Source organism: Panthera pardus, unplaced genomic scaffold, assembly GCF_024362965.1.
Source record: "Panthera pardus isolate Hobbes unplaced genomic scaffold, ASM2436296v1 HiC_scaffold_25, whole genome shotgun sequence".
Taxonomy (NCBI): domain Eukaryota; kingdom Metazoa; phylum Chordata; class Mammalia; order Carnivora; family Felidae; genus Panthera; species Panthera pardus.
In genome coordinates, this window is record NW_026526821.1 from 89,665,502 (window position 1) to 89,684,102 (window position 18,601).

The 18,601-nt window shown below is 48.9% G+C and overlaps 1 protein-coding gene across 6 annotated transcripts in view; it reads left to right on the forward strand.

Annotated features, from left to right (window-relative positions):
- TET3 (tet methylcytosine dioxygenase 3) overlaps window positions 1–18,321 on the forward strand; it is a 105,485-nt gene extending 87,164 nt beyond the window's left edge. For all 6 annotated transcript variants that reach the window (XM_019442087.2, XM_019442106.2, XM_053890837.1 and 3 more), the window contains 5 exons: window positions 1,493–1,643; window positions 4,305–4,394; window positions 4,906–5,043; window positions 9,540–9,876; window positions 10,461–18,321. In XM_019442087.2, the coding sequence (XP_019297632.2) occupies window positions 1,493–1,643; window positions 4,305–4,394; window positions 4,906–5,043; window positions 9,540–9,876; window positions 10,461–12,238 (2,494 nt within the window). In that variant the 3' untranslated portion in view covers window positions 12,239–18,321. The remainder of the gene's footprint in view (window positions 1–1,492; window positions 1,644–4,304; window positions 4,395–4,905; window positions 5,044–9,539; window positions 9,877–10,460) is intronic.
- Window positions 18,322–18,601: the final 280 nt, after the last annotated feature.

Here is an 18,601-nt window from a genome sequence, read left to right on the forward strand (position 1 = left end):
TGAGTGTCCCACAAATCTAAGGCATCAGTGGTATTCATAAAACCTGCTCCTCTAGGGTCTTTTAAAATTAAGGCGTTTAAATTAAATGCCACTTTTTAAATTAAGGTGTTTTTCTTTTTTTTAAATTTTTAATGTTGATTTTTGAGAGAGAGTGCGTGCGAGCGGGGGAGGGGCAGAGAAAGAGGGAGACAGACTCTGAAGCAGACTCCAGGCTCTGAGCTGTAAGCACAGAGCCCAACACAGGCTCAAAACCACGGACTGCAAGATCATGACCTGAGCCCAAGTCGGACGCTTCACCGACTGAGCCCCCGAGTCCCCCACCCCCACTTCTTAAATTAAGGTATTTTTACTTAGATCTACAGTTTGAAGAGGTTTCTTTTTAAGTATTTAAATTCCAGTTAGGTAGCATACAACATAGTATCAGTTTCAGGTGTCCACGTTTGAAGAGTTTTAACAAATGTTTACAGTCACGTAGCCGCCGCGAAGATGTATAACCATTCCATCATCCCCTCCAGTTCCCCTGTGCCTGCTTTGTAAGCAAGTTTCCTTCTGCCGGTGGCAACCACCACTCTTGCTTCTTGTCCCTGTGAGTTTGCCTTTGCAAGAATGTTGTAGAGAGGGAACCATACGGGGGGTAGCCTCCTGAGTCTGGCTTCTTTTTCCCCTGAGCGTAGCGTTTCTGGGCTTCAGCTGTGGAGGTGTGTAGCTCATTCTTTCTGATTGCTGAGTAGTTTGCCACTGCTGGACGCCTCACAGTTCATTTACCCACTCCCCAGTTGAGGGGCATCTGGAGCATTTCCAGGTTTGATTAGTTGTTGGATTATAATGTCAGTGTTTATTTATTTAAAGGCCTGTCAGCACCTGAGCCTGAAGGAAGCAGGCGTGTTCAAACTCTGTAGCCCATGTCACTTCCCTGATTGTGTTGTCTGTGTTGGAACCCGTCATGATATTAGTGTTAAGGCAAAGTATAAACCTTACTGGGGTTTTGACTAGATTTTTCCCACTTGCCTCAAAACACCCAGGGGTTTCTCCCAGCAACAGATTCCACAAAAAATCTTTTTAATGTTTGTTTATTTTTGAGAGAGACAGAGTGCGAGCTGGGGAGGGGCAGAGAGAAGGAGACACAGAATCCCAAGCAGGCTTCAGGCTCTGAGCTGTCAGCACAGGGCCCGACATGGGGTTTGAACTCACGAACCGTGAGATCATGACCTGAGCCGAATTCTGACGCTTAACCCGACTGAGCCACCCAGGCTCCCCTCCCAAAGACAGATTCTTAGACCTTCAGGCTCAGGGGTGGGAACAGAAAGGGCTGCTCAGAGCTGACTCTCTATGCGAGGAAATTTGGGGAAGGAGTTAAAGGCGGGAGGGATGTGGTCCCAGTCACTGGGAGACCATGGGTGCCAGGCCTCAGCAGGACCTCCCCCCTGATGTAGGAGGACGATTTCCGAACAAAAAATGTGTCTGTATGCCTAACGTGTGATGCGTATTGCAGCCGGACCTGCGCTTGTCAAGGCAAAGACCCCAACACCTGCGGTGCCTCCTTCTCCTTTGGTTGTTCCTGGAGCATGTACTTCAACGGCTGCAAATACGCTCGGAGCAAGACGCCTCGCAAGTTCCGCCTCGTGGGGGACAACCCCAAGGAGGTAAGCAGAGTTCCGCGGAGCGGTGGGGCCCTCCGGCTCGTCCTACCCTGCCTCCCGTCTCTGGTAGTGTGGTGGGGGGTGGGTTAGCACACCCTGACTCACATGTGCAGATAATGCAACTGGCTTTATTTTGTTAACTGACCTTATCTTGCTGGGAAGTAAGGTATGTGGGGTGTGGTGTGGAGGGGTGTGATGAGTGAAAAATTAAACCTAACCAATTATGGGCATTTCAGACTCTCCCAGCTTAAAACAGTCTCTTTAAGGTAAATGGTCAAATTCCTCACCAGAATTTGATCTTCTTCAAGAGTCATTTCTTTTCTTCATTCTTTCTAAGATGTGTTTGTAGGGGTGGGAGGTATGGCAGGAAGAGGCCTCTAGGCCTCGGCCACTTTCTGGGGCCAGTGCTGGGCTTCCCGAAGTGCCCCTCATTCTACCTGGCAGCCAGGCACATGTCTCTGTGCGGTTGTCCACATTTCCAGGCCCTTGCTGTCTTCTTGCTGGGAGCCTAGCCTGTCTCTTAGGCACTGGACTAGGGTCCACAATGGCCTCCTGTCTGCAGCCTCCCGGTCAGGTCAGGCTGCCTTCCTCCCTACCCCTTCCCCTCTGTTGCTGTGCTTGTGAAGGCCATCCCAGGAGGTGGTCTCCATGCAGAGTTCCAAATGCAGAGAAGGTACAGGTCTGTCTGGGCTCCCTGCCATCTGCCCCCAAACCTACCCCCTCCCCACTACCTGAGCTCTTGTGAGGTAGGGTACTGGGTCCCTTTGTGGGGATCTAGGCAACATCTTGATCCCCAGTTCTGCCTTCCACATCTCCCCGAGCTCCTTGTACAAGAAGGGTTTCCTCCTTTTCCATGGGCGTGGGGACTCCCGTGGGGCACACGTTTTTCTACCCTATGTGTAATAAACTTCTATGCTCTGGGTATCCAGTCCTGCTTTTCAGAAGTAAAAGGAAGCATTTTCAAGTGCAGAACTTTATTTGCCTCAAAGCCTGGCTTTTAGACTATTGCACAAGCTAGTTTGATAGTCTGATTTGACACTGGACTTTTCTCTATGGTGGCATCCGCCCTCCCCTGGAAGCAAGTTGTTTCAATGAAGAGAGGAGCCCCAGGGCCACAGGAACTAGGAATGACCAGGAGTGAAAAGGCATTGCTTTAATTTCTCACACGTACTTCCCCTGTTCTATCAGCTGCCATTTCTGTGCACTTACTTAGTGCTGAGTATTCTGGCCAGCACCTCACGGGTGTGCATCTCTGTTAACCTCAAGACACCCCAGATGTAGGCCCTGTTGCTACTCACCTTACAGATGAGGCAAATGGCTTGCCTAGGGCCATGTGGCAGTAATGGTGAAGTCAGGTCTGGGTCTTCCCAGAGCTCAAGGGCCTCAGCCCTGTGCTGTGCTGGCCGTGGGCTTACCATGTTGGTGGCAGCCTCTGGGCTGCAGCCAGAGACAGGCAGCTGGCAGTGGCTGGCAGCTCTGGCCACCCTACTGGACAGACCGCTGAGCCATTGGTCTTGCTTTTCCATCTCTACTTCTATGAACTTGCTTCTTTTTCTCTCTTCTTCCTCTTTCTTCTCTGCAAACTCTTCATGCCTGTCTGTGCTCAAGGCCTTGTAGAAACAGCCCCCCCAGCTCTACCTGCCACCCTCAGAGGGAGGGCCAGGGAGGGGCTGTGGATACCTGAAACCCTTGGCCAAATGTAGCTGGGGTGCAGCTGCTTTGTCTGGGGCAGCACTATCCAGTGGAACTCCTTCTGTGATGATGGAAACGTTCTCTGTAAAAAACGTGTAGCACAGGAGCCACATGTAACCACTGAGCACTTGAAATGTGGCTCGTAAAACGGGAACTGGGTTTTTAATTTTATTTAACTTTAGATGTTTACTTATTACGAGAGAGAAAGAGAGTGAGTGGGGGAAGGGCAGAGAGAGAGAGAGAGAGAGAGAGAGAGAGAGAGAGAATCCCAAGCAGGCTCCATGCTGTCAGCACAGAGCCCCACATGGGGCTCAATCTCACAAAGGGTGAGATAGGACCTGAACTAGATGAAGAGTCAGACACTTAACCAACTGAGCCATGCAGGCTCAGAGCTGACTCTCTGTGCCCCAATTTTATCTAATTTTAATTCAATTTAATATATATTTCAGAAGCAGCACAGAGCTCATGATAACACATGCAATGGTGCAGGTCTAGAGAATAGAGTGTCCCTGGCTCATGACAGGCTCTGGGCCTGGCTGGCTGTGGAATTCCTGGCCTAGACTTTGACCCGCCCCTCTCTGCCTTCATTTGCCTGCCTGCAACACCAGAAGAAAAAGCCACACCTTTTGATCCTGCTTTTACCTGCCTACTTCATCGAACTTTTGACCTAGGGTGTTGAGCACTCAAAACCAACAACCTGTTTTATGTGTTCTGAGTGGCACTGAGCTAGTAGCTTAGCAGTCAGGATGGCTGGACCTTCAGGCCACAGCTTTTCCTGAGCTTCTGTGTCTCCAACATTAAAACAGACATGGTACCCTATGCCTCCCAGATGGAACCTGTAAAAACACCTGATGGCACTTCCTACCTTCCCAGCAACCCAACGGTGGTTCTAGAATGGAGGTTAATTTCCAGTGTGTAGAGTTTGCCAGGTGGGGCTGGTTTGGATACGTGTGACTGCTGTTCTCTCCACAGGAAGAAGTGCTCCGGAAGAGTTTCCAGGACCTGGCTACTGAAGTCGCTCCCCTGTACAAGAGGCTAGCTCCCCAGGCCTATCAGAACCAGGTACTGGGTCTTGGGCTTTTCTCTGCCCACGTGTCATCTGCATCTCTGTCCGTGTTCCCTGAAGTCAGGAAATGGGAGAGTGGGCTCATTTGTGCTCCTTATGGGAAAAGCTCAGCTAGAGATAGAGCAGTGATGTAGGTCTTTGATGAGATCCTTTCTTGACAACGAGCTAACTGCGTCCCAGACCATCTTTCCCCTATCCCTTGCTTTCGTGCCTCCCCCCATAGTAATCTTTCACCTCTCCTGGTCTGGCTTCTCCTGGGGAGGCTCAAGTTTCTCTCTCCTGTCACCTGTGCATCTCCCAGATGAGGTGAGGAGGACTTGAGTTAACCCAGAAGGAAGTAATTTCTACGGAGGCTTCATCCGGAAAGCCTACCTCCTGCGGCCCCTCTGCAAGGCCTCCATGGTCCTTAACCTCCTTCCCTCCAAGACCTAGCTTTGCCTCCTCAGCACAGAATCTAGGCCACTGACCTCAGGTCACACGAGCAGTTCTCCTTGGCTGTCCACACAGGTGACCAATGAGGAAATAGCGATTGACTGCCGCCTGGGGCTGAAGGAAGGGCGGCCCTTCTCGGGGGTCACAGCCTGCATGGACTTCTGTGCCCATGCCCACAAGGACCAGCATAACCTCTACAACGGCTGCACAGTGGTAAGGAACCCTGGACCTGTCACAGCTCCCCCTGCGGGATGGTCCTGGGAGGGGGACTGGTTTAAGCAGACAGGTGGGCTCAGAGTAGGGAGGGACCTGGAGACAAGAGTCTCAGATCTCTGGGAGGTGCCCTGCCATACTGGCTGCCCCTGCCCACTTCTCTGAGAAATGCATGGACCGGAATGCTTGGACAGGCTGGTCTGGTCTCCATGTCTTAGGTGGATGCTGTAGAACACAGTCTGTTGGGCACCTGGAGTCCTTACCTAAAGACTGTTCCAGGTCTCTGTGAACACTGGATTTAAATCCAAACCATTCTTGATTCATCCACCGAGCAAATGTTTATTGTGCCCCAGATGCTGCTGTAGATATTGGGGAATAAAATGGACCAAGCCCTGCCCAAGTATGTGATACAGTTAGTGTCTGGTAGTGTTGAAGACTGTGAGGAAGATATGAAGTAGGGTAAGGGCTAGAGTGATAGCAGATACCATTTGGGATGCCATGGGCAGAAAGGTCCCTCTGAGGAGGGGTACCTGAGCTGAGACATGAATGAAGCAAGAGAGTAAGGGACCCAAATGTCTGGGGATGGAGTGCTCCAGGCAGAAGGACCAGCATACACAGAGATTCAGGGGCAGGCAGGGACCAGGTCACAGTGAGCCCAGAAGGTGGACAGGGCTGTGGGTTGTGCTCCGAGTGTGAGGGGAAGCTGGGAGTGGTAGGGTCTCCTTGATAAAGTTAGAGGTGCTCTCTTGCTCCTGCAGATAGAAAAGAAGTATGTGGAGATGGGGTGAGTGGGAGAGAATCAAAGGAGAAAGCCAATTAGGCTGGGACACTGTCTAGGCTAGAGGTGACAGGGCTTGGACAGGAGCGAGGGTAGGGAGGGTGGTGGTTGGACAGACTTTGGGTGATCTCGAAGATACAGCCAGCCAAGCGGGGGTTGCTGAGGGACAGATGTAGGATATGACAAGGAAGGACTAGAGAGCCACCCAAGGCTTTTTGCTTGAGCACCTGGTCAAGTGTTGGTGTGACACGCTGAGATGTAGAATCACAGGAGAAGCCCAGTTTGGTGGTAAAAATGAAGAGTTCTGTTTTGAGATGCCTGGCAGATGTCCAGGTGGACACGTGGAGCAGGCAGGGGAGCGGGCTGTCTGGAGAATATGTAGTTCACAGTTTCAGGCACGAGGCTAGATGCCGTCACTAGGGGAGTGAGTGCAGATGGAGAAGAGGGGAGGTTTGGACTTGAGTGGGGACCCCCTCAAAGGGATGATGCCAGCTCTCTTCTTTGCTTTTTAACTAGGTCCTGGGCAGGCAGGGCTCCCCGGGGAACTGTGGAAGAAGCAGAAGCAATGGCAATTCACCTGAAAGGGGGCTCCCAGAGTCTGGGTATAACTGGGGTGTAACACAGGGATTGATGGCCCAGCACGAGATTTTATTTCTCTACCTTGTCCTCCTTCCCTTATGTGCAAGGCTAGAAGCAAGATGAGGCAGGCCCCTGTCCACACTGTATTGTGAGGGTTTCGAGCTGACACACAGAGAAAGGGAGGGACCTCCAGGATTAGAAGAGGGGCAGGGAAGGAGGAGGAGACATTAGGAGATAGGAGCACAGTGAGGTTATTTTGATCCCAGAGCTTTGTAGCATTTGGAGTGGAAAAAAGTAAACCTCTTCCAAAATGAACAGTGTTTTTTTTTTTTTTAATTAAACTATTTATTGCCTAAAAAAGTAAACAGTATAAGAAAGCGTAAAGTAAAAATTGCCTGAAATCTTAGAGACCTAACTAGTGTTGGCATTGTAATGACCATCCGTTCGGGCACCTGAATATATGCATGTGCGTGTGTGCACAGCTGTGTCAGTTTTACACAGATGTGATCACAGTATATGTATGTGCTGTTCCATGACCCGCTTTTTGTAAGAATGCATGATGGACAGCTCTCTGTGTCACTGGATGTAGACTTACTTCAACATGTTGTAAGGCAGTATGTATGGCTCTGCCATCATTTATTTGACCACTTCCCCTGTGGATGGACAGTGAGTGTTTCCAGACTCCCCCTCTGTAAACCAGAGTGGGGGTCCATCCTTACCTCATCTTGGTGCGGTGGTGGAATAATCCCCTTGACGTCCCAGAGTAAGGACATTTATAGGTTTAGAGTGCTGCTTCTCTGGCTTACTTGGCAACACAGGGTTTTCACAATTTCTTTAGTCTTTGCCCACCTGAGTGGCAAATGTACGATCTCACTGTAATTTGTGTTTCTTTTATGACTAGAGAGGGTGAACGTCTTTTTCTCTTCTTTTTTTTGCCCATTTAAATTTTATCTTTGTGACTACCTGTATGTCTTTTTTTTTTTTTTTTTTTTTTTTCTTTTTTAAAAAAACAAGGATAGCTGTCTGTTGACATTGGTAAGGTATCTATGTTAGGGAGAGGAACGCAGTTTCTATCATATCTCGTCCTTTGCTTTTTACTTTTGCTGTGTCGTTTATCACATTGGGTTTTAGGGAATGATGGGAAGCAGGGCCGGTGGTCAGTCAAACCCAGAAAGCCTGTGGGGTCCACTCAGAGCAGGTCAAGTCTAAAGAGACATACATACTCTGGGAAGAAACACACTTGGTAGAGCATCACACCAAAGGGGAAACTGCAGATGAAAGCATGAACATGGTTGACTTCATAAAAATGTACAGTTTCTGCTCAATAATAAAACACCGTGATCAAAATTGAAAGGCCTGTACAAACTGGAAAACAGCATTTGTAACAAGTGACAAAGTGAATGATAACTTTCATAGACAAAGATTGCTTTACATAAATGATAAAAAAAATGAATAGTCTAGTATAAAAATGGGCAAGAGGCATAAAACTCACCAAAAAAAGAAGAGAGTTGTATTCAAATATACCCAAGGTTTGTTTTAATGAAGTATGATAAGAGAGGAAGACACACACAGGATTGTCAGGAGGGCCGAACTTTATACTCACAGAGCCCAAGAAGCATGTGCCCACCAGGCCACACAGGGAAGCACCAGGATTGGTCAGGAGGCAGAGGAGTGAGTGGTGAGAGTGTGGCCCAGCGCAGTTGTTGGAGATTTGGTGGGAAGGAGTGGGCAAGGCAGAGTTAAGTAAGCTGAGAACTGGAGAGTTTGAATAGTTTGTGGACTCTGGGCCATAGGGGTGGTCCCCAGTTGTCCTCCCTGGTCCTGAGTGATGGGGGGCAGGGGGAATATTTGCTTGGTGTGTGAGAGTTTGATAAAAAGAGAGAGTTAGGGGTGTGGGCCCTGGATTGGTCAGTTTGTATATCAGAGTGCACCTGAAGGGGGGTCATTTGCTATCTCTAGGAATTAGCTAGTCTTCGGGGAAGGACGTCCCTCCAGGGTCAAGGCCCCAACTGCCAGAACATCAAGAACACAGAAAATAAAATAAAATCAACCCAAGAGTTAAAGAGTAAACCTGACAGAAAAAAAAAAAAAAAAAAAGATTAAGCCTTATTAGTAATCAGAGAAATGCGGACCAACGCGATACATTTTGATAATGAGCAAAATGTTTTTCAGAAGTTAGTGGCAAAATTATAAGCAAACGTATAGGAAAATGGAAGCTCAGCTTCAGCCAGTATGAGTGAAAAATGTGATAATCATTTTGGAGGGCAGTTTGGAGGGCAGCAACGTATGGCTGTTTACTTCACAGCGTTTATTCTAAGGAATGACGTGTTTTAGAAGATTTAGCTTAAAAGTACTGTTTATGATAGGAAAAAATTAGAAACAAGTTTTAATAGTAATGAGGGATTAAATGAATACATTGATACAATAGAATAATATTATGCAAGTTCTTAAATCATACTGAAGGAGAATATTTAATGCATAAGAAAATATACTATCTTTTAAAAATGAAGTTACTATAAAACCGTATGGTAATGAAATAGGATCACATTATACAAAAACTGTGTGTATGTGTATATATGCATATATGATCAAAGTGTTTATAGTGATTATTTCTGGGTGGTGGGATTATGGAGATAATTATTATTTCCTTTTTGGTGGCCTAAATTTTCTACAACCAGCACATAATAGTTTTTAATAAAATATTTTAAGAGCAAAAGGAGGCTGAGTGTTCAGGGCAAGGAGTGTAATGGTAGAAGGTCTGAGGCTCAGCAAGGTGATAAAGCACAGTGACAATAATATTCCACTGGCAGGCAGAGTATGGCCACTAGGCCTGACCCGGCCCCTTTCCAGCCATGCGACCTTGGGCCGGTCATCTCTTCTCCTCAGCCACATGAGGGTCCCAGGAGGCAAAGTGAATGGATGTCCTTTGAAGGTGTAGAGGAGATTCTAAGTGCTGGGGATACTGTTACTGCATGAACCAGGACAGCTGTGCTTTTAGACATTCTAGAAACCGTGGATGGCTGGTGTTGGGACTGTGTGGGGAAGGGTGGGCGGGTCATGCATGCAGATGCTCAGCCTCTTTCTCTGAGTGCCAGGCCCCCCCAACCCCATGTACCCTCCCTCTCTCTGCCCGGGGCAGGTCTGCACCCTGACCAAGGAAGACAATCGCTGCGTGGGCAAGATTCCCGAGGACGAGCAGCTGCACGTGCTCCCCCTGTACAAGATGTCCAACACAGACGAGTTTGGCAGTGAGGAGAACCAGAATGCCAAGGTGGGCAGCGGGGCCATCCAGGTGCTCACCGCCTTCCCCCGTGAGGTCCGGCGCCTGCCCGAGCCTGCCAAGTCCTGCCGCCAGCGGCAGCTGGAAGCCAGAAAGGCGGCAGCCGAGAAGAAGAAGGTTCAGAAAGAGAAGCTGAGTACTCCCGAGAAGATCAAACAGGAGGCCCTGGAGCTGGCCGGCATCTCCACTGACCCAGGTGTGTAGGGAGAGGGTGCCCACCAGAGGTGGCATGGGCGGGGCGGGGAGGGTTGTGGCCCTGGACAGCTCCTTCGCTGCCCCTCTTCCTGCTTCAAGATGGCACTCCAGACTAAAGTCCAGGGCCTCTCTCCGCCCCGTGGACCACACGTTACCTTAACTTTCAGCCGGCGCAGTATCCACGGCAGCCTCAGGACGCCTGAGTACCTGGGGGCAGGGGCGGGTGGCACCTGCGGAGCCAGCAGAAGAGGAGCTTGGCTTCTCCTCCAGCCTGCCTGAGCGTCTGCAGAGAATCCCACGGCCTCAGGCACGTGGTCTGCAGTGGGGGCAGCTCTCATTTCCCCTGACCCTTGTCCTGCAGAGGCCAGCATGAGGGGGGTGGGGCTTCAGCGAGGACTTGTGGGGGTGTGCCAGGGAGGAGGAGAAGTGCTGTGTGGGCTCTGCCCCCGCTTTTCCCGGTGCTTCAGTGGGGCCGGGAAACCCCTAAGGGAACAGGGAGGTTGCACCCCTGGCCCCCTTGCCCAGGGCCTTTGCGGGCCGGGGTTCCCTCTGCTCCTTCTCCGTGTTGATTCCTGTGTTCCCCAGGCCTGGCTCTGAAGGGTGGACTTTCCCAGCAAGGCCTGAAGCCCTCCCTCAAAGTGGAGCCGCAGAACCACTTCAGCTCCTTCAAGTACAGCGGCAACGCAGTCGTGGAGAGCTACTCGGTGCTGGGCAACTGCCGGCCTTCCGACCCGTACAGCATGAACAGCGTGTACTCCTACCACTCCTACTATGCACAGCCCAGCCTGACCTCTGTCAACGGCTTCCACTCCAAGTATGCTCTTCCGTCATTCGGCTACTACGGCTTTCCATCCAGCAACCCCGTCTTCCCCTCGCAGTTCCTGGGTCCTAGCACCTGGGGACACAGTGGCAGCAGCAGCAGTTTTGAAAAGAAGCCAGACCTCCACGCTCTGCACAGCAGCCTGAGCCCGGCCTACGGTGGTGCTGAGTTTGCCGAGCTGCCTGGCCAGGCTGTTCCCACGGACACCCACCACCCCACTCCTCACCACCAGCAGCCTGCTTATCCAGGCCCCAAGGAGTATCTGCTTCCCAAGGCTCCCCAGATCCACCCAGCATCCAGGGACCCCTCTCCCTTTGCACAGAGTTCCAACTGCTACAACAGATCCATCAAGCAAGAGCCAGTAGACCCACTGGTCCAGGCCGAATCTATACCCAGAGACCCTGGTAAGATGAACAAAACACCTTTGCCCGAGGCTTCTCAGAACGGGGGACCCAACCACCTATGGGGACAGTACTCAGGAGGCCCAAGCATGTCCCCTAAGAGGACTAACAGTGTGGGTGGCAGCTGGGGTGTGTTCCATCCTGGGGAGAGCCCTGCGATCATCCCCGACAAGCTCAGCTCTTTTGGGGCTGGCTGCCTGACCCCTTCCCACTTCCCAGATGGCCAGTGGGGGTTGTTCCCTGGGGAGGGGCAGCAGCCAGCCCCCCAGCCTGGAGGACGGCTCCGAGGCAAACCGTGGAGCCCCTGCAAGTTTGGGAACAACACCTCGGCCTTGGCCGGGCCCGGCCTGACTGAGAAGCCTTGGGGGGTTGGGGCCGGGGATTTCAGCTCTGCCCTGAAAGGTGGTCCTGGCTTCCAAGACAAGTTGTGGAGCCCCTTGAAGGGAGAGGAGGGAAGGATTCCAACCCCGGGGGCGAGCCAGCTGGACAAAGCCTGGCAGTCCTTCGGCCTGCCCCTGGGCTCCAGTGAGAAGCTGTTTGGGGCCCTGAAGTCGGAGGAGAAGCTGTGGGATCCCTTCAGCCTGGAGGAGGGCGCTGCTGAGGACCCCCCTAACAAGGGGGCGGTGAAGGAGGAGAAGAACGGTGGGGCCGAGGAGGAGGAGGAGCTGTGGTCTGACAGCGAACACAACTTCCTGGACGAGAACATCGGCGGCGTGGCCGTGGCCCCTGCTCACGGCTCAATCCTCATCGAGTGTGCCCGGCGGGAGCTGCATGCCACCACGCCCCTCAAGAAACCCAACCGCTGCCACCCCACCCGCATCTCGCTGGTCTTCTACCAGCATAAGAACCTCAACCAGCCCAATCATGGGCTGGCCCTCTGGGAGGCCAAGATGAAGCAGCTGGCGGAGAGGGCCCGGGCGCGGCAGGAGGAGGCCGCCCGGCTGGGCCTGGGCCAGCAGGAGGCCAAGCTCTACGGGAAGAAGCGCAAATGGGGGGGCGCCATGGTTGCTGAGCCTCAGCATAAGGAGAAGAAGGGGACTGTCCCCACCCGGCAGGCACTGGCCGTGCCCACAGACTCAGCAGTCACCGTGTCCTCCTACGCCTACACGAAGGTCACTGGGCCCTACAGCCGCTGGATCTAGGTGCCAGGGTGCCAGGGAGCCAGCGTACCTCAGCGTCGGGCCCCGCCCGAGCTGCCTCTGTGGTGCTTTTGCCCTCACACCTGGGGGCGGGTTGGGGGTGCAGAAGTCTTTTTATCTATATATACATATATAGATATGCATATATATGTATTTATGGTCCAAACCTCAGAACTGACCCGCCCCTCCCTTTCCCCCACTTCCCCAGCACTTTGAAGAAGAAACTACGGCTGTCGGGTGATTTTTTTCGTGATCTTAATATTTATATCTCCACGTTGGGTTTTTTTTCCCTCCCTTGTTTGGGGGGGGGGGGTGGCTTTTATTTCCTCTTGTTTTTAAAACTTTATCCTTGTATATCACAATAATGGAAAGAAAGTTTATAGTGTCCTTTCACAAAGGAGTAGTTTTAAATTCCATTTAAAATGTGTATTTATTGGATTTTTTAAAAAGCGACAATAGTAATGGTAAAGGATCGGCAGGAAAGGCCAAAAGCGCTCCTTCCTGCCCAGTCTTGCTGGGCCCAGTGAGCCTGGCCCTCTTGGGAGCTGACAAGGTTCTCTCAGCCATCTGCCCCTCATGAGCCAAGTGCAGATTTGTAGCCACCCGGTCCATCCCTCCTGACAGATGCGCCTTCCCTTCAGGGGAGGGATCCCTCAGGACAGCTTCTGTCCTCTCCAGTAGGATGGGAGAATCTGTAGAAAAACAGCTGGAGTCCCTTTTCCAGTCACCGGCTTGGCATCGGGGACGGGGTGGGGGGCAGGTGCACCCCAGGCCAGGCACCTGAGATGCTGGTGTAGATTTCCCCAGAAACTAGGTTGGTAGTAGACAGCTTCAAGCTTGCTAGTCTCCACACTGAATCCTCTCTGTCCGTTATTTATCAAGTCACATGATGTCATGGTTCCCTAGGCAGCACCTCCTGATGGAGCTGGAGTTGAGAGGCTCTTAGGAGCCATTTCCACCGGGGTTGACAAGCCAATGAATACTGGGCTGAAGGAATTTGTCTTAGTGGCAGTCTTTCCTAAAATGCTCGAGAGTCTATGCTGATCCTGAAAAAGGGCTACTGTATCTCTAAAAACAAGAAGTTGAACCCAAGCTGTGAAAAGCCAGCATTGTGCCGTCCCTCCGTGCACAGTGCTGTGCAGAGCCTGGTGCTGTAGTATTGTGCTGGGACTTGCTTGACTCTTGGGCAGGTCACATCCTGCGGGAGCTCAGCACACCAGTGTAACGGCAGTTAACGCATCTCTCTCTATTCCTGGATTTCCATGTTGGACAGTGGTGCAGGCCTCACGCCCAAGCCGGCCCCCGCCATGCTACCATTGGTGGGGGTGGGCTTACACTTATCAATTTTAAAATGCAGGAGTCAAACGTTTTCAGCAGGTAGCTATGATTGTCCTCCCTAATTGGTGCCATTTCTCTATTTGATCATTTTCTCCTTTCCTTCCTTCCCTCTCCACCCACTTGAACTCGCCCGTTCTAAAATTCTGGTGCATTTGTTCAGTTCTTTGAAATGAGAATGTGGTGCTTACTTTTTGCAACTTTGTTGAGAGAGGCTGGGCCTAACTGGTGGAAGCAACATTTGTCCACAGCAAGTCAGACTTCCTGGAGTGTTTGTTTTTCCTGTGGTATTAGCAAAGTTCCTATGAAGCTACCCATGTGGATGTGTGTGGTGAATGGGAGGTTTCATCAGGACACACAGAGGGGATCATGGCCACACAGTGAAATGACAACCAAGCCCTGAGATAAATGTCAGATATTTATTGAGCAGTTTTTTTTTTTTTCAGATGTGGGTCTTTGTAAAACGAGTTTAACAATCAGATGACGATGCTAAAGGCAAGTCCCTGAGCTTCCAGGTGCCTTGTGTAAGAGCTGAGAACCGACCCGCTGGCTGTTCGCTGTAACTGTTCAGAAGCACTGGCGGAGAGTCGCTGTAAGATGTCCTGAGCATTTATGTGGTCTGGTTTTAATTGTAAATAGTGAAAGATTTTTTTAAGCACTTTTGCCTAGATTTAAACAGCAACTTGAAAAAAAAAAAGTATGTTTTAACATGTAATTGTGGGAGAAATTGTAAATAGTAGCTGAATATTTAACGTGCTTTGTCTATCCTTCACTTTTACCATATTCTGTAAAGTTGCATTTATTTTACAGGACAAAAATGAAATATTATTGCTTTTGAAATAAATACCCAAGAGCTTATCAGGATTTAGAATTATTCAGAACTCAGATTTATAGGAAAACCTCTGACCTTCAGTGTGACAAGCTAAAGGAAGCAGAGTCTTTAATAAGCATGCTAATTTTCTAGTTTTGAGGAAAAGTTGGGTCCTTTAAATGCTATTTTGCTTATCGCATCCGTACTTTTATGCAGGTCTCATTTGACTCCGTGCTTAGGTAGATGCGGGGGTGCCTTGAAAACTTCATTTTAAATGATCTTAAGCAAGAAATACAATATTTTACGAAACATTTGGAGAATGTGACCGTCTGTATGACCCGGGAAAGCCCCAGGTTGGCTGTTGGTTTGGAAGGTCCCGAGTGTAACCCAGGTGATTCTGATCCTTGGCATGTGTGAATCTTCCTGATGTATGTTAAATATACTCTTCCCCTCGTCACCCTTTGATAGCAAAGCCATTAGATGAAAGGAGAAACCAATACAAGCTAAAAGCATGTGATGTCTGTCCCCGCAGCCCCAACAGCCTTTGGTTCATAAATTCCTAGACTAGCAAATAGGCTGCTGAGAGGTGAGTCAAGAGGCAGTCTCCATTGGATGTTCCCATTCCCCTCAGAATGGTGTTTCAGAAATTAGGTGGTGCTGTTGCTATGCTCGAGCCCATGCTGATTTTTACACACTACATGTATAACCTACCTCAAATCTCAGTCATTAAAATTAGCATGCTTTAGACGTATATTTAAAAAGTAACTATGCACAGCTCTTTATCCCCCCCTTGCTGCTGAAGGTTTCTTAAAGAGAAAAATCAAATTTTTATTTTTTACTGGCACTATCATTTTTTAAGTCCTAAAGATGATTAACAGACGTTTTTATCATGAGAAGAAAAATAAAGCCATTGCAACTAAAGAACCTAACAGCATGACCAAGTTTTAGAGTTAATATTATAGCAATGAGAAATGATGGAGTCCTCATCTCCCCAGTGTGCCCTGTCCACAGATGCCATCCACATGCAGTGCGAATATTTGGTTCCTCTTTCGTTTTGTTTCCCCCTGCCTTTTGCATGCAAGGGAAGTGCTTGCAAAGTTCTGTGCTAAGAGATTTTTAAAATAATCGCTTTGCGGCAGGTTCTCACAAAATAACTGGTGCTAGCTCAAGAAACCGTTATCTAACCATCAGAGATCTTGACTAAAGTTGTTTCATGGATTTTTGAGGTTTTGTTGTTTTTGCTGTCATTGTAGTTTGTTTCTTGGCAGGGCCTGAGTTTCCCACACGCTGGCTTCGTGGGTCCGGCTTTCCCTCTCACCGAGGTGACCGTGGTGTGCATGGAAAGAGATCATACCCTGCCCCCTCTTGGTCCTTCCACCAGACTCTTTTGGAAACAGGAGTTTGCAGAGCAAGGGATTTTTAAAGTGCTAAAGCAAGGGCAGAAGTAGCAGAGCCTAAGTGCTCTGCACTGAACAGCAGTAGGCGTGAGGATGGTTGATGATCAGTAGGATGGTAACCTGATTTCATGGAGAGAAATCCAGCCAGACTTTGTAACGTTTAACCACCGCCAGATCTCAAACCAAGGCAATGCTGGTGGAAAATTTAAGTGATGTCCCTGACGTGCCTCAACCAATCTCTTTCCTTTTGTTACTGAAGTGTGTTTTATGGACTAGGAAGCATTTTTATGAATTGACATAGTCTAAATAAAATGGTGCTATGGTGTTTTAATGTGACTGTCCCTGATCCTGTCCTGCTGAGGTGCTATCAAGGTTCTGAAACCACAACCAACCAAAAACAAGGTGGGCTCCAGTCTCTCTTGGCTTCCCCCCCCCCCCCCTTTGGTGCTGTCTCCTTAGACCTCTGTTTATTGTGCTAAAACCTGCTCTGAGCAGTTTTTCTGTTTTTAGTACTCTTCCCTTGGTGGCCAAAACCTGAAAGGCAAGTTCCGAAGACAGCCAGCTCCCTAACTGTACTGGGAGTGGGCCTTCCTGGCTTGGCAGGTGCTCTGGTTACACATCTGTCCCCTCAGGCCTAATGAGAAAGGAAAGGTGAAGGGCTTTTTTTTTTTCTTCCATTTTTGAGGAAGGGGAGTCTGGGACTCCTGCCTCTTCTGAAATGGCAGGCATTCTCATTGCCAAGGACACACATTTTCCACCTGCAGGGTGCCAAGCAGACACCTTTGAGGACCTCCAAGGCACTCGTATACTGAGGCGTTCCGAGCAGGCCTCCTTCCTCCCCTGGCACTGGCCCCGCCGTGGTGGGCAGTGGGCTTGTTGCTTTGCTCTTCACGGCCCCTGCCCCAGCATTGCTTCTGCCCGTCACTGGTAACCTTTCAGTGTTGCTTCTGCCTGTCACTGGTAACCCCTCACGTTCGAACTAAAGGAAGGAGATTTCTTTGCTCACTTGACGCCACTGAGGCTGCTTTTTAGTTGGTGCTACTCTAAATTTCCTCTCGGGTCCACAAAAGTTGATGTTTTGAAAACCGGAAGCTCCATTTTATGTCATCCACTGTCACAATTTTTTTAAATACCTCAAAAACAGGACATTGTGACAACTTCAGTAGATTCCTTGAAGGTCTGATACCTGCAGGTTGTCCATCTGATGACTTACTTGACCTTGAAGAATCTGGGGTCATTTTATTTTTCATTCTTCAGCAGTTGAAATGGCAGACTATCTAAAGGAAGGAGTGGGGTTGACTTATTTCATTCTCTTTGTAAGTTTTGCTTTTGAATAAAATGTGAATCTCCTATGCCCATCTCATTGAGCTTTTTCAGGCATTGTTGTCATTTGAAATCACTTCCTCAAAACTTACTTTATTAGCCAGCTGCATCTGTTGTAGTACATGGCCAACTTCGACATACCCTGGACCAAAATTGTTTTTGAGGTGCATATCCCAGCATAGGTTATACGGCCCCACACCCACACGTGCGCAGAGTGTTTCCATGTGAGACCCTGTCCTGGCATTCCTAGCCCTTCCTCCCGCAGAGCTGCAGACAAGAGCAGAGCAATAGGCTTCTCCCCTGAGCAGAGGCTGCGGCACAGAAATGCAAGGTCTAAAGTTGCTTTTTGCCTAAGAATCTGAGTGATTTGGCCTACTTCCTCATTCGCTTCTATTCTGATATCAGGGATGCTTTTTGTAGTGGTATCATTTGCGCTCTTTTCTCATTTTGACTACCCGTCGTCATTCAGGGATAACTCATCACTATTCACATGGGGATTTAAAAAATACTATTTGGCTCCTTTGAACATCCAAATCTTCTTGATTCCAGTGCTTTTTGTTGGTTTGTTTTTTTGAGGGGAAAAAGGAGGAGAAAAACAGGAGTGGTGTCATTTCTTTTTCGCATATTCTAATTATAAAAAACAAATAAGGGCAGGTCATAATTGTGGCATATTAATGCATTAGACTTAACCTAGAATCCCTGTAGCTTTTTGATGTGTTTTATTTCTTCTCTCTTTGAATTCCTGTTTGGTTACTTGGCTTCCAATGGAGGTGAACTTAACAACCATACTTGAATATTCCGTCTTGACTTTGTAACTGTGGCTACTTGAAATGAAGTTTATCTGGGGTTGATGGATGAATGGTAGATTTTTGCAATGTCTCAAGGCAATAGGATGTGTATTATTAAACTGTAGATATTCTTAGTACAGTAAATTTATGCTGATAATTTTATTTTGTATAATTTTTACCTTTCTGTTAATATTTTTTCCTCCCACTTTATTGGTTTGCCTCCTGAGCTACCCCTCCTTACCCTCCCTTCTCCCCCAGTGTTTCAGTAAATTTAATTTAGGGTGCCTAGAAATTGCAAGTATGTATCCTTTTTTGATTTGTATTTTATTATAATTTACACAAACAACTGGGTTTGTGAACTGTATTACTCCTGGTATCTTTAAAATATTGTGGGTGTTTTAATAAATTTTATATTTATTTTTTGCACTCAAATTCAGAGTGGATCCTTTTTTCCCCTCACCTCAAACCAGGCCCAGATTGTGGTATGTGAGATACCCTATAATCCCACCCTCCCACTGTAGGTTGTAGATGCACCAACGAAGGCCTCACTAACAGCAGCAGTAGGGCCTGTCCTTGTCACCACCGGCATAATGTTCAAAGGCCATGAGCTTTTAGAGCTGCATAGAAAGGGACAAGATAGAGATGGCCTTTTTCTCATCTGTGTTTCTGTTTTTCCCCCTTTTATTCAACTTGGAGACTCCTCCCACACTGA